Below are 17,013 nucleotides of genomic sequence, written 5' to 3' on the forward strand. Positions count from 1 at the left end.
ACGTGGTCGTGACATTCCTTCGACACGTGCGCGACTCATTGTCACTGGGGAATGACAAGTTCTATGGTGGGCATAAAAAGCACGGTGGAACTATACTTCGTTTCAGCTTCGGTCCAGACGCAGCCAAAGCTACAAGCGCGAGCTCCGGGCTTTCAGCATCCCTGCCAAGCACGCGCGCTCGTGCAGTGCAAGCACTGTTCTGGGCCACATGCTCGCGCTTGTAGCATCGGCTGCGTCTGGACCGAAGCTGAAACGAAGTATAGGAGTCATCGCACCGGTGCCGAAGAATGTCACGACGACGTGATTTCACAATTCGCGTTTGAGTTGAGGATTAAAGCTAAGGAGGAAGAAGTAGGAAAATCGTTTCACGACCCCTTTAACGTGAAGGGCAGAGCGCAGCTACGAGAAAGTGATGCCCCACTGCTGCTATGACTAGCTGCGCAACGACCGAAGAAATAAGAAGATTAAATCTACGAATTACGCTTGTTTTTCCTTTCAAACTGAAGATTTTATACGATGAATTTTGGAATCGTTTTAGCGTTGTACTAGGACTATACGAGTGGCGTAAATGGCAGGGCCAGCGCCGCCTGCTTCTACTGCAGGCTTTGATTTTTTTGTACTAATGCTGGTTCCCACATTTTTTTCCGGTTGCGTCCGCAGTAACCAAAACGACAATAACAAAAAGACACCGGGAAAACTGCGGCTCGTGAGTCCTTCCCGAGCTTATATCTTGCATTGCTTGTCATGTTGTATGCGGCAAATAGTTTCCCCGGTCACTATAGATTCTTGGTATCGTTTGGGTCATTCTGAACGGAACCAACGCAACCTTCTGAACCAGGATTTCTGATATAATTAATTTTGAAGAGTACCTAACGCCTCCACCACATCCCAGAAAAACAACATCGTAGGAACAAGTTCGGAGAGCGCAATGCAGACCGAGTAAGATCGTGTAAACTTTTTGGAACACGCCCAAGGATTCGAGGGCCCGGCAGAACAGACGGATATAAAAAAAATAGAATTCGCACTTTGCGTGTGACGTGGGGTCTGACGAGAACCGAGGTCAGCGAAAAGCGGAGGAAGCGAGGAGGAAAATCGTGACGTTCGCTTGGCCGGTGTCCGAACAGACATCGGGCTGCCCGGCGCTTCAATTTCAACGATTTTTGTAGTATATTGTTTGGATATGCCTTGAGGCGTGTGGTGTAGATCGCGATAGATGTCGACACCGGCGCATCGGCAGTATAGGGTCAGTATGGTGGTGATTGTGTTCGTGCATCGCGTGCACGCGCACGTGCGACGGCACGTGCGGTCTGCAGCGACTTTTTGCTGCCCTGTCGACGGCAGCGCCGTGATTGTTGTCTACACACGCAGCCTCACGAGTTCCCATTGTCGAGACGCGCCAGTCCAAACAGTATACCCCGTTTTCTAGTAAACTGCATCTCGGCTACGCCCGGCCACGTGTGTTTTCGTTCGGCTTCGGTGCTGGCGTTGAGTGAATGACTGCAGTTCACGTGTGCTCGTCTGCGTGCCTTTGCCGTGAGGTCGCTGTGATTACGGTTGTCTTGCGGTTTTGTTTTTTGACTTAAGTGCAAGAATGCCTAATCGCTGGCGAAACTACCGGTTTACGCCTGGCTGTAGAACAGGATACGCTCGTGTGAAGGACGCGCCAAAGCGTTACCTCCTCGATACTCACAAAGCCTGGCAGTTCGACGACGGAGCCATAGAGTTCCCGGTCGGAGATTTGGAGCGCGAGGATCTGGTAGCATAGGGCATTTCTCGGGGAACCTGGTCGTCAGCGCACAGCTTTTGCAGCGGCGAGGACCCGAAACATGGTTTTCAACCCCGACGAGAAATGAAGCGGTAGCGCGAGGAACGCGAGGTGCGGGAGCGGACATTCCATCGCTTTGGAGAAGTGTTTCGAATTCTCGCCGCAGCGGGGCGCCCGTCACGTGGCTCTCCTCTCATCCGTTGTCTGTCGCTCCACCTTTTCAATTTCGGCGCCCGCTTCTCGTGGCGATCTGCCAGGCTTTGTCAGTATAGAGGAGTTTAAGGCCAAAAATATCTTTGTTCAGTGTATACCCAAAAACGAGGAGCGGCAAAAATTGTGGGATAACGATTTGCATCGAGCGGACGATGTTGGATGATAGCTCTGCTGTGCGCGAATTACATTTTGAACCACTTTACGTCATTCGAGATGACGTGCACGTCATCAACGATGAAGAGGTACGCGTTAAGTGTGGGACACCAATGCTTTCGGCCGATGCAGTTCCTACGATTCCTCAGAGATTTCCCTACTATCTCACTAAAAAAAGAAGAAAAAACAAACACCGACGCACACACGCGCCGATACGCACGCGATCAAAGAAACGCGCGGCAAAGCTTCAGGAGGAGTAGGGTGCCCACATGTCTGTCCGTCTCAGGGTGAAGACATCCATTGTTGCCCTGAATGTGCCAGCGCGTGACGCTCTCGGGCACTCGGTGCGTGACTTGGGCGGTAAAATGGCGTCTATGCATTAGCCAAAGCTACGCGCTTGAGCGGAGTGACACCCGATTGCGAACGCTTCAAAATGCATAAAAAACGATTGGGCGGGAAAATGGCTGAGATGTTACCACCCAAGCAAAAACGCGCGTGTGTATGAAGGCACTCTAAGGAGGAGTCGACTGGAGCGCCATCTGTCGATTTCTATATGAACCGCCCAAGCACGCGGGCGCGGTGAGCGCACTACCCCATCTTACGCTGCTCTACTTTGGCAGAATACTGGGTGCCAACCCAGGGTGCATGTCTCGAAGCGAAACCTCGTGCTGAATGATGCGCCTTTTTGGCGGGGGGTAAACACGTGAACCTCAACACTGCATTTATTTTCTCTGGAACACTCTTGTCCATAGCTCTCAATGTTTACACATGCAAAGTGTCCAGGTCACGGCACCTCTCGGTAAAGTTTAAACGTACTCCGTTTTTTTTTTTTTTTTTTTTTTTTTTTTTTTTTAGGAGATGGACAGCGCTAAACACAAAGTGTCGCATTTTGCCCGCATCTCATTTTATCCCAGCTTACCCTACCTCTGATTTTACGTAAACACTCTTTCCTTCTTTTCTTTTTCTTTTTTTTTCCGCGAAAGTTTGAATTTTATTTAGTTTTAGTCTTTACCGTTTTTTTTTTCTTTCACATCGAAAGTTTTTGCTGGCAGTACCTAAAAAGTGACTTCAGCGGCAGACACAAGTTCGCTATTTTTTCTTGAACGATTTATTGTCTCGAGCAATTTAAGATGAAGTCGCCACATATGTGAATGCAAGGAACGAATTAAAACTTAAAATGTGAAGTATGCGATTATGTTGTACGGCTTTGTCGTCTAAAAACCGCAATAAAGAAAAAATATTGCTCGCGAACGCAAAGAGAAAGAGAAAGAAAACAAACTATGCAGAAGACGCGCTGGAATTAGGAAAAGTCATAATCTAAACTCTGAGACAAGGATAGAAATAAAATCACGGACAACGCGATACCAAATTTCAAACACACACGAGTTTATTCGATGGAAAACGGCAATAAATTCCCCTCCACATAAACACGAAAGAAGGAAGGCAAAAGTAGAAAGACCTCGCATTTCGGTCCCACTAAATCTAAACTAATCTGTATCTGTAAGCAACCGGGAGTTCTTTTGCGTACTTCGGCAATTCACATACGCCGCTGCTCATCTAATGGGGAATCTTAGGACAGTGCATCAGACGAAAGGCGCTCGAAATTCTTCTTCAGGTAGACGTCTTCGAAATATTATAGCTACGAATATACTCGTAACTTTGAGCGAACCCGGGTTTAAAGATTTCATGCCACGTTGTCAAAGTTAGCCAGTAAGGGGCAAGCCGAAGCCACTTGCTCTCGCAGTGCTGCGGGGGTGAATCGCTTTCTAAAGGCACGACGTCTGTACACAAAACATTCCGCAGGGCCACGCTGTCGCACGTCCGCCCTCGCCAGCGCCGATGCCAACTTGTGCATAGGCAATACCCCGTAATGCTGACGTCATCAGAGTGAGAACGAGCGCAGACGGTGATTGGTCACAAGTGGTGCGTCATAGGTTCGGTTCCACGGAGGACGGGGAGCGTGTTCGCAGGCCTCGATTATTACACGTGGTGTTGTCGAACCTGCTGCCTCAACTTTACTCGTGCCTTCGAACACCCGCCGACACGTAAAGTTTGTGAGAATGCGTTTCGGTGACCGCCTTTTGAAAATCATTTTAGACGAGAGAAGACGGGAAGCGAAAAGATGCGTAACTTCGACTGGCGTCACGTCAGCTGTCATTCTGCTGGCCTTGCTACCGACGAGTATCTTGTGCTGCACACATTTGGCATGCCCGTATTTGCTTTATTCGGCAAGAACAAGTATAGGAACGACCACCAGCACGAATACACGCGCTAAAGACAGACTCGCAGGCGTGTGAGCCTAATCGGTAGGATGCTTTTTTGTTTGTACGAGACCTCGTGCGTGGCGGGCACTTTCCAAAGCCGCGTGCTCGTGCCGATGCCCTTGCCTGCCTAGCAGATGTTTGTGAGATGGACTATGGGTCACACGCGGCATTGACTCCCAGCTTGGGTTTACCCTTTTGTGGCCGCTTTGTTGCAGTTTTTGTCTGCTTCCGTCTCGGGTGATATGCATGACGTGCTATCTCGTCACTGTCCATCCCACCGACGTGTCGAGTCACTGGAACTGACGGTGACTCATTTTTACACTGGTGCGTCATTCGCGCTATTGCGTAAAAAAAAAAAGATTAAGAGAGACGGGGCCAGTTATGACTGTGCCCGAAAGCGTCTCGTACTGCCGTGTTGAGTTCTCTTTTTTTTTTTTCCCCTCCTTTTTCTTTTTGGGTGTGTCATTTTCTAACCTTTACTACTCGGGCTTATTAAGAATTCTGGACGCATTTCCGTTCAATTCCGGATAACTTAAGAGAGCGCCGTCCACCCCCGTGGAAAGATTGCGGCCGCCATTGCTGACCTTTTGTCTTAGCGCGAGGTGTCGAGCAGCTGAAGCGGGCGTTGACGGGCCTCGACAAAGGCCTAGGCTGGGGTTGAAGGGCACAACAGAATCCAAAAAATGGCGAAGTGAAGCGAACGGAACAAAGTGCGGAAGGTCGGTTATGGCGGCGCCCACGCACAGCTGCCGCAAAGCGTCTGCACTCACTGACGGACCGAAGCACGGCGGAAGACACCGCGCGCTCCACACCTTCCACCGTGCTTTGGCTACGCGCTCAATATGCACGAAACGCCGTAGCGTTGTCGAAGATGGAAAACTCGCTCTCGACGATGGCTTCTTCTTATGGTGTTTTATCTCTGACGTTACGAGTAGGATTATCGATTACCAGCGACAAATTCAAATTTCGATGGTATACGCGTAAATTGTACTTCTTTTAAACCAAGACCGTTCAAGTTTACAGTCTCACATATATCATCGTATTCAATCTTTACGGTGAGCGTTTGGCTTTAGTCGTGGAAGGTCGCAAAAAGCGACGCTTTTGGTCGTGCACGTCGCGAAACTTATCGAACAACACAAACGAGCAAATTCATGTTTTTTTTTCTTTCTTTTCTTTTTTAAAATATGGTTTTAGAGGTTCTGGTATAGTGCCTGTAACGCTTCTCCGACATGTTTGTTGGTTTCATGGGCCCTTTAAAGAGCTCCGCCTTCATCTCGAGCTCGCTGGCTTCCGCAGTGCTTTTGTTGCGCACTTGTGTTAGCACGGCCGGACTGGATACGTGGTCGCTGTGTTACGGCCTCTTCAGTGAGGCACACTAACACCGACGTTTCCGAAGTGGCGCTGGCGCGTCCTAGAAAAAGTGGCGCCATTCATTGTTGTGGAAATGCTCGAGGTGGGTGCTTAGAGATTCATCGCTGGGCAGCTGATGAAAAGACTCGCCAGGAGTCTTCCCCGAGTTTGAATGGTAGTTCGGAACAAAACAGAAGACCATCGCTGAGGCAACCTTTGAGCATGAGGGTGACGCTGCGACTTTAGCTGGTATTCAGTGGCGGCCATAAGTGAGCCCCTTGCTGCTGAGCACTTGGGGATGCAATTCGCAACTCACTGGCGCTCATAAAATGGTAGAAAGAGTCTCGAGTAAGAGTACGTTCAACTACTCGCCTGGGTTAAGTGTTTATGGGCCATTAAATTTGAATTTTTTTGCTGGGGTTCTATGGGGCTACAGGTGGTTTGTCAATGTAACTCCGGTTATAAACAGCCCTGGAGATGCTTGACTATTTTACGCGAAAAATAAAATATCACTTTTCTTTAGACGCCATTTTTGTTCCGATGGGATAAGTATTTTTTTAACGTTAAAAAGGGTATAATCCGCCATCTCTAACGCCGATATTAAACTACAAACGCTCTCCATGGTTTGAGTTAAACGCACTCTTATACTTGAGGCTCTCTATCGAAATTGCCGTCATCTGGATGATCGTCGTAGAACAGTTGCGCGAGGCTGGGTCTGCGACGTGTAAATAATCCTGGTTTTGCTATATACGAGCAGTATTAAAGCCTTTTTTCTTTTTTTTTTTTTACGTCAGGACGGTGTAGGCAAGCACCTTTATTGTAAGGCTAATCACCCAGGAGCTAAGGAGCGCGATTCTCACACCGCGGTACCACCATCGCTGAAAGTTACGAATAAGTAGCAGGTTCGTCTGCTTCTTTTGTGCAGGGGTGGCAGTGACTTCAGAAGGCCGAGCTCTGATTGGCTCTGGCTGGGAAGATAGTGGGTAGACCTCAATGCTTGGTGCGTGCCTCGAGGTCTACCCACTATCCTCCCAGCCGGAGCCAATCAGAGCTCAGCGTTCTGACGTCACTGCCAACCCCCCCCCCCCCCCCCCCCCCCCCCCCGGGTGGTTCCCGTTTCGACCCATTCCCAAAACAACCTTCCCGTCTGTACCTTCCCGTTTCGACCCGTCTCAAAACGACCTTCCCGTTTCATCCTTTCCCATTTCGCCCTTTCCCGGAACAACCTTCCCGCTTCGGCCATCGTTCGGTTCGTTTGTATTGTTCGTTAACAGTTGATTAGGTTCAAGTGTCCAGTGACTATTCTTCTTGCCCACATCACTTCTCCCTCTCCCGAAACAACCTCGGAGACATGGCACCGTAAGATAAACGCTGTGTCAGGGAGGGCTCATCCAAACATTTACAACTGCAGACGGGACGGAGCCTTGACAAGGATATCGCTGCAGCAGCTTGCAAATGGTGGTGACGTGCGGGCCAGGTGACCGCCGCGAACTATCACAATTGGAGTGTCGCCTTTCTGATGGCGCGATTTTCCTGCCCGACTTCTTCAACCGAGGCGATAGCATTTTGTGGTTTATGGTTTTTGCCTGTGTACGTAACGGTTCTGTGTTTGAACTTGTAAGAAAATGAAGTCGCGATCATATGCCCGTCAGCCTCTCTGATTTATCACTCTCAAAAATATCCCGTTCATTATAAGCAAGTTTTAGAATAACGTACGCAAGCGCTTTGGGTAGCTTAAAAATAGCGCAGCGATATAAAAACTCAAGCAACGCTAATTTTTGCTGACTCAAAGTGCTTGCCTGCGTTACTGTAAGACTTTATTAGGGAATTTTAGTAGACCGCGTTTCCCCTTTCGATAAACCCTCCTCGACAAAGAAGCCGCTACTGCGCCTTCGCGCCGATGGCCTTGATTGTAAAGTTCTGGGTATCGTAGCGGGTTGCGGAGGAGCGTCGCGTGACGTTGAAAACGCTCTACAAAAGCTCCCTGTTATTGTACAGAGCGCGAAACCGTTAGCGCGAAGAAGCGATTGTTGGTTTTAGCTGTTTGTCTAAAAAAATCAGAAGACTGCCATCAATATTATTAGTGTATTTGAAAGTGCTCATCCGATCCATTAACCTAAGCGGTAAAATTTGGTACCTTCTAACACCATTTCGAAGTAACATTCGAAAAATCGCCAAGATCGCGTTCGCGGTAACGTTGTCCCGCAGTGTACATAGTCCATTTCGTAGTTAAACATTTTAAGGACCATCTTGAAAGAAACATTTTAAGTGGTTCAAGTAGAAATATATTTCGTTGAAGCTTGTCTGAAAGTATAGCATATTTTAAGAATACGTTTACAAGCAAAAATATTTCACAAAATAACTGAGTTGCTCTCTTGCACCTTTGCATTAATTGCATTAACACGATTTCGGGACATATTCTTAAGCAGAAAAACTGCGCAAACCAAGATTAGAACGATGGCCACTTTTTGCGAAGAGGTTGAGATGCGCGGGGTTTTATACCAACGGGTTCAAACTGGAAGAATTCAAACGTTAAATATGTCTTGGCTACGGGTTCAAATATGAAGGGCGTTTCGGGAACGGGTTGAAACGGGACAGGTTCAAACGGGAAGGTCGTTTCGGGAACGGGTCGAAACGGGACGGGTTCAAACGGGAAGGTCGTTTCGGGAATGGGTCAAAACGGGACGGGTTCAAACGGGACTGGGTTGTTTCGGGCTACACCCCCCCCCCCCCCCCCCCTCCCGCAAAAGAAGCAGACGAACTTGCGCACGCACAGTTGGCTCGTAGCGCCCTCACGGTTGAATGGTGCTCATGCTTTCGTCTGCGACTGAAAAGGCCGTAAGGGATGAATCGATAGCGCGAATCCAGTCCGGCCGTGGTATTAGCAAAGACTGAAAACTCGCGCTGGAAGGCTGAATTTCTAGTCTCGGTTAGTGCGACTAAATAAGCTACGCTTTAGAGTAACGACGCTTGCCCATTTTGTGTCTTAAAATCATGGTTGCCAGTTATCTGAAGCTTTATCTGAAATCACAGAAAACGCTTTCCGCCCTCCACAAACGTTTAAACTGTTCGCGACAGAGGAAAGCAAATATTACATGAGATTCCTAACACCGAATCTAATGCTGAGGAAGTGGCACTTTTGAATCATGACGACCGGCAGTTGCGTTCGCTCTGCACAAGCACCAAAATGGCGGCGCCCACAACAATGCCCGGGAACAGAGTGCTGATACTCTAAGCGCGGCTCATTTAGTGGCTCTAGTGGAACTCGGGCATGAAAAGTGGTTCCTTTATTTTTAGCCTGGTGACATCGTCGTAGAAGTGTCACGCTGCCGCCGGTCGCGATAATAATGGCGCTGTCCCAGGAGCGGTGGTGTGGATGCAAAGGACGCCGGCACACACACACTCGTAGGAGGCGCGCTCCCGGCACACCCTAGTTATGCCGTGTGAAAACACATAGTCCGTTTTCTCAAATTGTCTCGATCCCACTCCGGGGTAAAGGTTTTTGTACATTAGCGTTCTAAAACCTACCCCCGCGTCCAGCATTTTTCCATCTGTGTTGTCACGTGACACGACCCGGCGGAGTAACTCGGATCCATTGGGGTAAGAGATTTAGAACACAGCCACAACTAGGGGTGTCGCGAACTTTTGTCGAACCAGATTTTTTGGTCGAACTTTCGGGGTTCGACTGGGTCGAACCGGTTCGACGAACCTTCGAACTTTTCACCAGATTCGACCGGTTCGACTTTGTGGACAGTGTGGCCAGACCTTAATACAAGCATGTCTAGGTTTGGAGAATTTTTTTTTTATGCAAAGGGTTATTTTATTGTGTGAACAGCTGCAATTAAAAGAAACTAATTCTATTCACTGAAGAAGTTCATAACTTAAATTTTAGTACTGTATTGACTGAAATAGCCGATCAGCTGCACTTAATTCATCTCTTAGCCATTACCATCCAATCCGAAGCCAACTGGCCAGCCTCTCGCGCATGCGCACACGAGTCGAACCTCAATGCAAGGTTCGACGAACTTTCCACTAAAAGGTCGAAAAAGTCGAACCTGGTCGAACCTGGTCGAACTCGAACCGCGGCCGGTTCGCGACTCCCCTAGCCACAACAGCCATACGTTCGTGCTCTATGGATTCACGAGCGACGGTTTCCAAGCGAGAGGCTCGTGTCAGCGCCCGTAATGTGCACGTGTTTTTTTTTTTTGTTTTTGTTTTTTGTCAAAACACCTCGAACCGGCGATTTCCTCGCGTGTACAAAAAACAAGCCCGAAATCCCGAGAAAGTCGGAATATGCCAAAAAGCGTTTTACAGAAATCTTTGAGAATCCAGGGTATTTACTGCGCGGGAATAGACGATGTATCTTTTGTTTCAAAGCATATTTAAGATTCCTGCGCTGCAAAAATCCAACCCAATTCGTACGATTTCCGCACTGTTTTTCGCACACGTGTTCCCTCCCGGCCGTTCGGACGAAAACGCCGCTCGTCGACCGAGCGCAAGGTAAGTACAATACGACGATCCTGAATTGTGACAATAAACGGCGAGCGTTCCAAGTTTCTCTGCCGCGACGACCCTGCAAGGGCAGTCGGTGGCGCCATCTGTCGACGTCAGCGCGCAACTGACGCTTTCCTCGGAACGAACACGGCACAGACAAAAAGTGATAAAAAAAAAAAAAGAAATAATACAATCCTCTTGCGTTCCGTTGGTTCTCCGCGCGCCGCTTTCAGTAGCGGCCCGTGTGCGTTGGGTCGCGGCAGCAACAGCGGCAGCTCCCCCGGTGTGGTGGCCTACGTGTGCTCGCTCTCTTCGCAACTGCAAGGTCGTTGGCACTCTGTCCGTTGGGGGCTTCTCCCGCTCAGCTGGACTATGTCGGCCTTGCACGCTGCGCCGCAGCAGTGGATACCTCTTCGGCGGGCTGCTCCGTGATCTTTTCGCGTCCAAGACGCGAGTTGACTGCGTGCGCGTCGTCGGCTTTGTTCCGTGTGTGTGCGTGCGTGTGTGCCTATGCTGGAGCATGTGGTGACAGTTGGGCGATCTGTCGTCTTCGCCGCTGGCAGCTGGGGAACGCGTTGAGCTCGAAGCGAAGCGTCCCTCCGAGTCGGAAGGAATGCGTATCCAGGCGAGCTGGAAGGACCGCTACGCTCGTGGGAAAGATCCAGGTAAGGAACCATCGACGGGACGCGTAACCGCTCATCCACACTGGAAGCGGATCCGCGTTCGCGGTTGTATAAAGATCCAGTGCACTTGTACACGCACTTGATGACATCGAGTGCGCGTGCAATGGTACTGGATCTTTATACAACCGCCGCGTTCGCAACCGCTTTGCGAACGCGGATCCGATTCCAGTGTGATTGAGCGGTAAGGGCTGGTGCGATTCGAAGGTAATTGCGGTCTTTTCTCGTTAATATAGACACCGTGGAATACGGATTCGTATTCGTTTAATACGTCACAGAAAATGTTGTTAGGACGACATTTTCTGCGACGAACTCGGTAAATCCGTGCGTTTTTGTCTCGCTAACATGGACGACTAGATATTATAGGCGATTTCTTTTTTGAGGAGGCGATCGGAAAGTGGCATCGTTTTACGAAGAACCCTGAGACTGAAGCAATGTGATGTCCTTTGGTCTCAATCTCGGGTTGTTTGGTAAATATGTTAAAATAAAACTTTCTTTATTTGTTGTTTCTTTCGTGCTCGAAATGAGGATTGAGAACACGTATAGAACGATTCGTTGTTAGTCATCCTTTTTAGTGTCACTATAGACCTATTTCTATATTACCCAAGCATCAAGGGGAGAATGCAGGGATTGGGTGTTCCACGCGCCACACGTGCTGGCTTCAGCAGGAGCAACTTTTTCGAAAGCAAAAACCTAAAACAAATTGTATCTTGCACGCGCGTTCGCCAACGCTTTATTTTGGTTATTTACTTCGAATCTTTTATACGGGGAAGGCGTGCGCGTGTGGCGCGTGGAACACCAATTCCTGCATTCTCCTTGATGCTTGGGTAATATAGCAAATAGTCTGTCTTTGATTCATCTGTTTGTCTTGTTTTCTTCTCTCGCGTTAATTTTTATTTGTTTTACTTGTCTGCGTGATTTTGCGTGCTGAAGGAGCTTTCGCGACCTTGAAAAAAAGGGAGAGAAAAAAAAAAAAAAAAAGAGCTCTTTTCTTGTTTCGGGACCGATGAACCGCGGCTCGCGCAACACGTACTCGGTCTAGGCGTTCGGTTGTTAAACTCTCCAATTTCGCTTTCACGTTTGTCGGAGCGGTCCTTTTCAAGCGCTGGATCGAGTCCCACGCCGAGTTCATTCGTCAGGCTTTGCGCTAATATTGACCCGAAGTAAAAAGAAAACATATATATATATATATATATAGATCGGGGTCATTGCCTCTTTTTTTTTTTTCCTCAGTTCTTCCAATCGGGCGGTAGCCTACATCCAACCGGTGATTGCGATATGTTTTCGCGCCGCATCTTTTGGGCTGTTGACCTCTTACTCAGTACATTACTATGCCTTTGTTCGACTTTCCTGGATCTCGAGAGTCTGAGGCAATCAGGACGGGTTGTCGCGTCATATCGGCTGTAGCCAGGTTCGGGCATAACTCTTTTGCCCTCTTTTTTTGTTATCTTGTTTAATACGTACGCCTTTTATTTATTTCCGAGGTTAGCGACTGGCTTCTAAACGAATGTCGCCAGAAGTAAGGGAACGATTCCATGACGACATTTAGAATGGGAGAGTTTTCCGAGCTCCATAGGGAGTGGTCACCAGCAGGAACCAACGCTCGTAACGTCGTATTTAGCAAATCCTTCGAAACCCGCTTGAGACGTCGGTCTTAAAAAAATGCCGATAACCGGATCTACCCTACCCTCTGTTTGCAACGTTGATCCGTCCCATCACCACCGCTTTCTGTGACTGTATATAATGTTATATATAAGAACATATATTACACAATATGACATATATCACGACCTATGTTATAGAATACAATATTAAATATAAGGACATATATTATACAGCATAATATCAGGTATAACCACAAATATTATAATATTATGTATTATGCGCTCAAATAACGTATATAATGTCCACCCGAGGGAGAGAAGTTCCCGCTGGCAATGTCTAAACTTCCTTCACAAAACTCTTTCCGATGCGTGTTTTTTTTTTGTATTTATTTTACCCGGCTCATTGTTTTATCCTGCCCTGCTTCGCCAATAATTTATATACAGTTTTCTCTCTCTCTCTCTCTCTCTCTCTCTCTCTCTCTATATATATATATATATATATATATATATATATATATATATATATTACTGTAAACGTGCGCGTCCATTTATTCGTTCATTAACGCTCAAACAAGCTTGTGTTTAAACTTGCTTTGCTTTCAGACGTTTTTATTTGAAGACCAAAGAAGTGGGCGCCCTTGGCGCTCATCATTAACATCGTCGTCATTAACATAAGTCATCATTAACGCGATCTTTCATGCACAAAATTCGTCACGTGTCATCATAATAAACAATCTAAAAAAAAAACACGTAGATAGTCTTTAGTGCGTGAAGTTTTAACTTTTAAACACGTACCTTATTTTCGGGACCATGGTCCGGAAAATGATGTTCATATCGTGAAATCTAAACCCCGCTACGAGGAGAAATAACATCACCTTCCGATTTGCAATGAATAAAAGAAATCCGCCCCTGTGGGTCGTAGCTCAACTTTTGGCAGCGCTGCGACGCCGTACTACGTGTGCCAGCCGCGAAAGCGCGGTACAGGCGCTAGGCCGTCTCCGAGGTCCTCGTCGGAGGGGGGGCACCCTTTGCCGGCACGGTTTCAAGGTTGGCCGGCCGTGTTGCGACAGCGCCGGTTCTTTGTCCTCGCGCGGGGTTGCTGCGCACTGCTCGGGATCTCGGAGCGGGTGTCGAAACCCCGGGGAAAGAGTTCGTCGATCCCGAGTCGGGACTCTCTTTGGGAGGGGAGGAGGGGGACGAACCTCTCGCGCGCTCTCTTGTTTGTCGGAGGGAACCGACGGCGCGGAGCGATTGGGGAATTTTAGGAGAGATCGTTCCGAGATACGTCCAGTGTGCTCGCTTTGAAGAGGGAAGTTTTTGTGCGTTGTTCATACGCCGCGGGAAGATTTGGTTGTTGGAGGAAGAAGCGCGATGCTCTTGGTGTTTGAAACATGTACGTCTGGATAAGGTAACTCATGTCTAATTTAAAATGTACATACATATATCTTACCATAAAAAGAAATGAAGTTAACAAAGCTGCGCAAAAAGCCTGACTTTTTTTTTTTTTTTTCGAGTACGATGTTTGAAGTGTTAAGTTTAAACCAAGCCACGTGAGACACATGCCATTGCATTTCAAACGATAGAAGTTGTATATTTTTATTGTTTCTTGATACTGAGAAGTAAATTATGGCGATACGATTTCAGATTTTCTACAACAAGCCGCTTAAAAAGAGGAAAAGAATCGTTTTGTTTTATCGCGTCATTTGTTTATGTCATTCTTTTTACCTACAGATTGTTCGTGAGTAATAATTCTATAAAGGTTGTGTTTCTATGGGTATGCTATCAACCGGGAACTGCCGGCGGTTTGATTCGAACAATTGCAGTCGATATCAAGTTTGAATAAGTTAGGGAGGGAAAGGGGGGGGGGGGCATTACATCTTTTAGTGTAGTCACGCTGGGGTTTTTCTTTCTTAGATAACTTTAAAGCACATGAGCGCCAAGGTGCAACGAACTAGTAGACAAGGCGAACAGTGCTCGCGGTCTGTTCGTTTCTTCCACCTGAATCAAGGGGCCCGTACCCGATAACGATACGACGTGTGCGTAAAGGAGCGTCGGATTAGTACAGGCCATCGTTATCAAAGTCATCCGAACGGTCTACAAAAAAAAAACAACTTCGTTATTTCACCCTAGCTAGTGAGATTGCGCCGTTAGCCGACAAGTTCGCCGAAGAGGAAGTCACGAAGTAAATCACGCCTAGCGTTTCTCCAAGCTGTCGGGGACTACGCATGGGCGTCTATGGAGCTGTACTTTTTTTTCCTTTGTGTGCGTCTCGAGTCGGCGATGTCTCGGCTGTAAAATGAACAATTTGACCAGCGCGATGTCCCCGCTAACTTGCGGCCTTTGTTTGGAGCTGGTTTAACCGCGTCGCTTTGGGTCAAACGCCTTTCCCCGCCAGCAGAAAAAACAAAACAACAACAAAAAACGAATGAGATTTGGAATATGTTGAAGAGACATGGTTGTGCGGTGTGCACGCTGTCAGCTTCGAGCGTCACATTTTGAAGGGATCGCGTTATCTGTTAAGCGCCCGGTGCCCGCCTCTTGGGTGCACTTCGAGTGGGAAATATAACATTGCTTATCTGTGTATTTGTTCGGGCAAACATAACACTCACCTCCTGCTTTACGGATAGTTTTCTGTTTTGTTTTTTTCTTTACAGTGTCGATTACGTTTCGTCGACTGTGCAACGTTTTGTTGTATTATTTTGTTTTCTGGATACGGTTGTGAAAAGCCGGCGAGCCTGACGAAAGCTAGCTATAAATATTCCGTTGACAGTCAGCGCCTTGTGTATGTACCCGGTTCCTTGCGTCCTGCGTCTATTTTAGGGCTTTTTTTACCTTTTTTTTTATCATTAGGGGCTAATTAGTCCAACCTAATGCTTTGTTGAAGGTTAGTCCTTTACACTTAAATAAATGGAAAAAGCAGAAAAGCTCTTTAACCGGAAGCAGCAAACGCAAATAAAACGATCAGAAGTTTAAAAAAAAAAAAAAATATATATATATATATATATATATATATAACGGTACTTTGCACGATGCTGTACAAACAAGTTTCTATGTAACACGAAATGCAGCAATAGTGTGGCTACGTTTATTTGTGGATGGAGAAGTATACACTTACCGCAAACAGCCCTGTTTTCAGACGTGACTGAATGCCACAGCGGAAACTCTTAAGAGCATTTGGTATTTTTCCGATCGCTTTCTAAGTGATGCAGACGTTGTTTACGAAAATTTGATATTGCTGTTTATCAGGAGTGTTCAGTGTTCTCTATATTTTATTTAAAATCTCCGGAGGGATTCTGTGTGGTTCTTGTCAGACTCGGGATTTATTTAGCTTATAATTTAATGTCCTCAAGTCTCTCTTATATACTTGTGTTGGTTCGGGTGCTATCTCACGAGGTTTGTGTCAAGAACGCTTTGATATGCGATGAAACTATGCCGAGTGTGGTGCGAGGGCTTGGTGCGCTTGCAGTTATATAAGGGCGACGTTAATTCCGAATTGGTCCTTGCCCGTGGCTTTTGCAGCGCTGCAGAATAACACATTCCACTCACCTCAAAAACCGCAATAAAAAAAAAAAAAAAAGTCCGGTTGCACGCGGAACGTTACAAATCCACCCTTTTATACGTTGAATTAAGACGTATCATAGGTGCATCTTAGATTACCTTTATCTGATTTTATCGAGGCTACGCGTCTCAAAAGCAAAACTCATCGCTTCTTTCTCTAATAACGAAATCTTGTAAGAACTAAGTCGTGCGGCGCATGAATAACGCGCAAAACGGTTTTTCTTTTTTATGTGACAACGATTAAATAGACAACAAACCCGTAGCGGTGGAGATTTTACTTCCCCTTCCGGTGCGCAGACTGGGGCTGGAGTGCTACTGCGCTGGCCTGTGGTGGATGACGTAGAAAGTCGCGGCACTCAGGCCTTGTTGTCCAGGACGGTTAGGTTGGACATTTACATGTACGTTTTAAAAGGCCACGGAAGTGACGAAAAGGTGGTTGCCTCCACCAACCAGACGCCATTGCGTCACGTCCGTGATCTTCTGAAAACGGACACGTGAATGACCAACCTAGCCATCCAGTAAGTGTTGTGCAGATGCAGAACCTTCGCTAGTTTGCAGAGGCATATAGAATCAATGAAAGTTCGGAAGTTGAAAAAAGAAAAGAGTTGTCTCAGTTGCAGGAAGGCAGGTTGAATGCGCTCGGATAACAACATGGGGTCGTTTCCCCCGTCGCTGGGGAAATACCTCTGTGACTGTGTAGCCTCCGATCGGGAAGGATTGCGGCAACACAGAGAAAGGCACACCGCAGGTTTATTAGCCCCAACAGGCGTTTGAACCCCGCGTTCCTCTTTTTTTTTCCACGTTCCGCTCTTTGTCCGGGGTTCATCGATGGAGTCAACCCGATTAGCGCCGAGATGTTTCGGAGACCGCCCTCTCGTGGCCTCCGTTCGTGACGTCACGACTAGGCCTTGCTTCGCCGTGACGTCATCGCG

At 47.5% G+C, this 17,013-nt stretch overlaps 1 protein-coding gene across 2 annotated transcripts in view; it reads left to right on the plus strand.

Moving 5' to 3' along the window:
• The window catches only part of LOC8038672 (ribosomal protein S6 kinase alpha-5), a 176,825-nt gene that overhangs the window by 63,252 nt on the left and 96,560 nt on the right, over nucleotides 1-17,013 (plus strand). Inside the window, exon 1 of one of the 2 annotated variants that reach the window (XM_029971488.4) lies at nucleotides 10,458-10,904. The exons of the other annotated variant lie outside the window; for it this stretch is intronic. Coding sequence (XP_029827348.3) covers nucleotides 10,853-10,904 — 52 coding nt within the window. The 5' untranslated portion in view covers nucleotides 10,458-10,852. Of the gene's footprint in view, nucleotides 1-10,457; nucleotides 10,905-17,013 lie in introns of those variants that run through there. 2 annotated transcript variants of the gene reach the window in all.

The sequence above is a fragment of the Ixodes scapularis genome, unplaced genomic scaffold (genome assembly GCF_016920785.2).
Source record: "Ixodes scapularis isolate PalLabHiFi unplaced genomic scaffold, ASM1692078v2 PGA_scaffold10__122_contigs__length_95168666, whole genome shotgun sequence".
In the NCBI taxonomy this organism is placed as follows: domain Eukaryota; kingdom Metazoa; phylum Arthropoda; class Arachnida; order Ixodida; family Ixodidae; genus Ixodes; species Ixodes scapularis.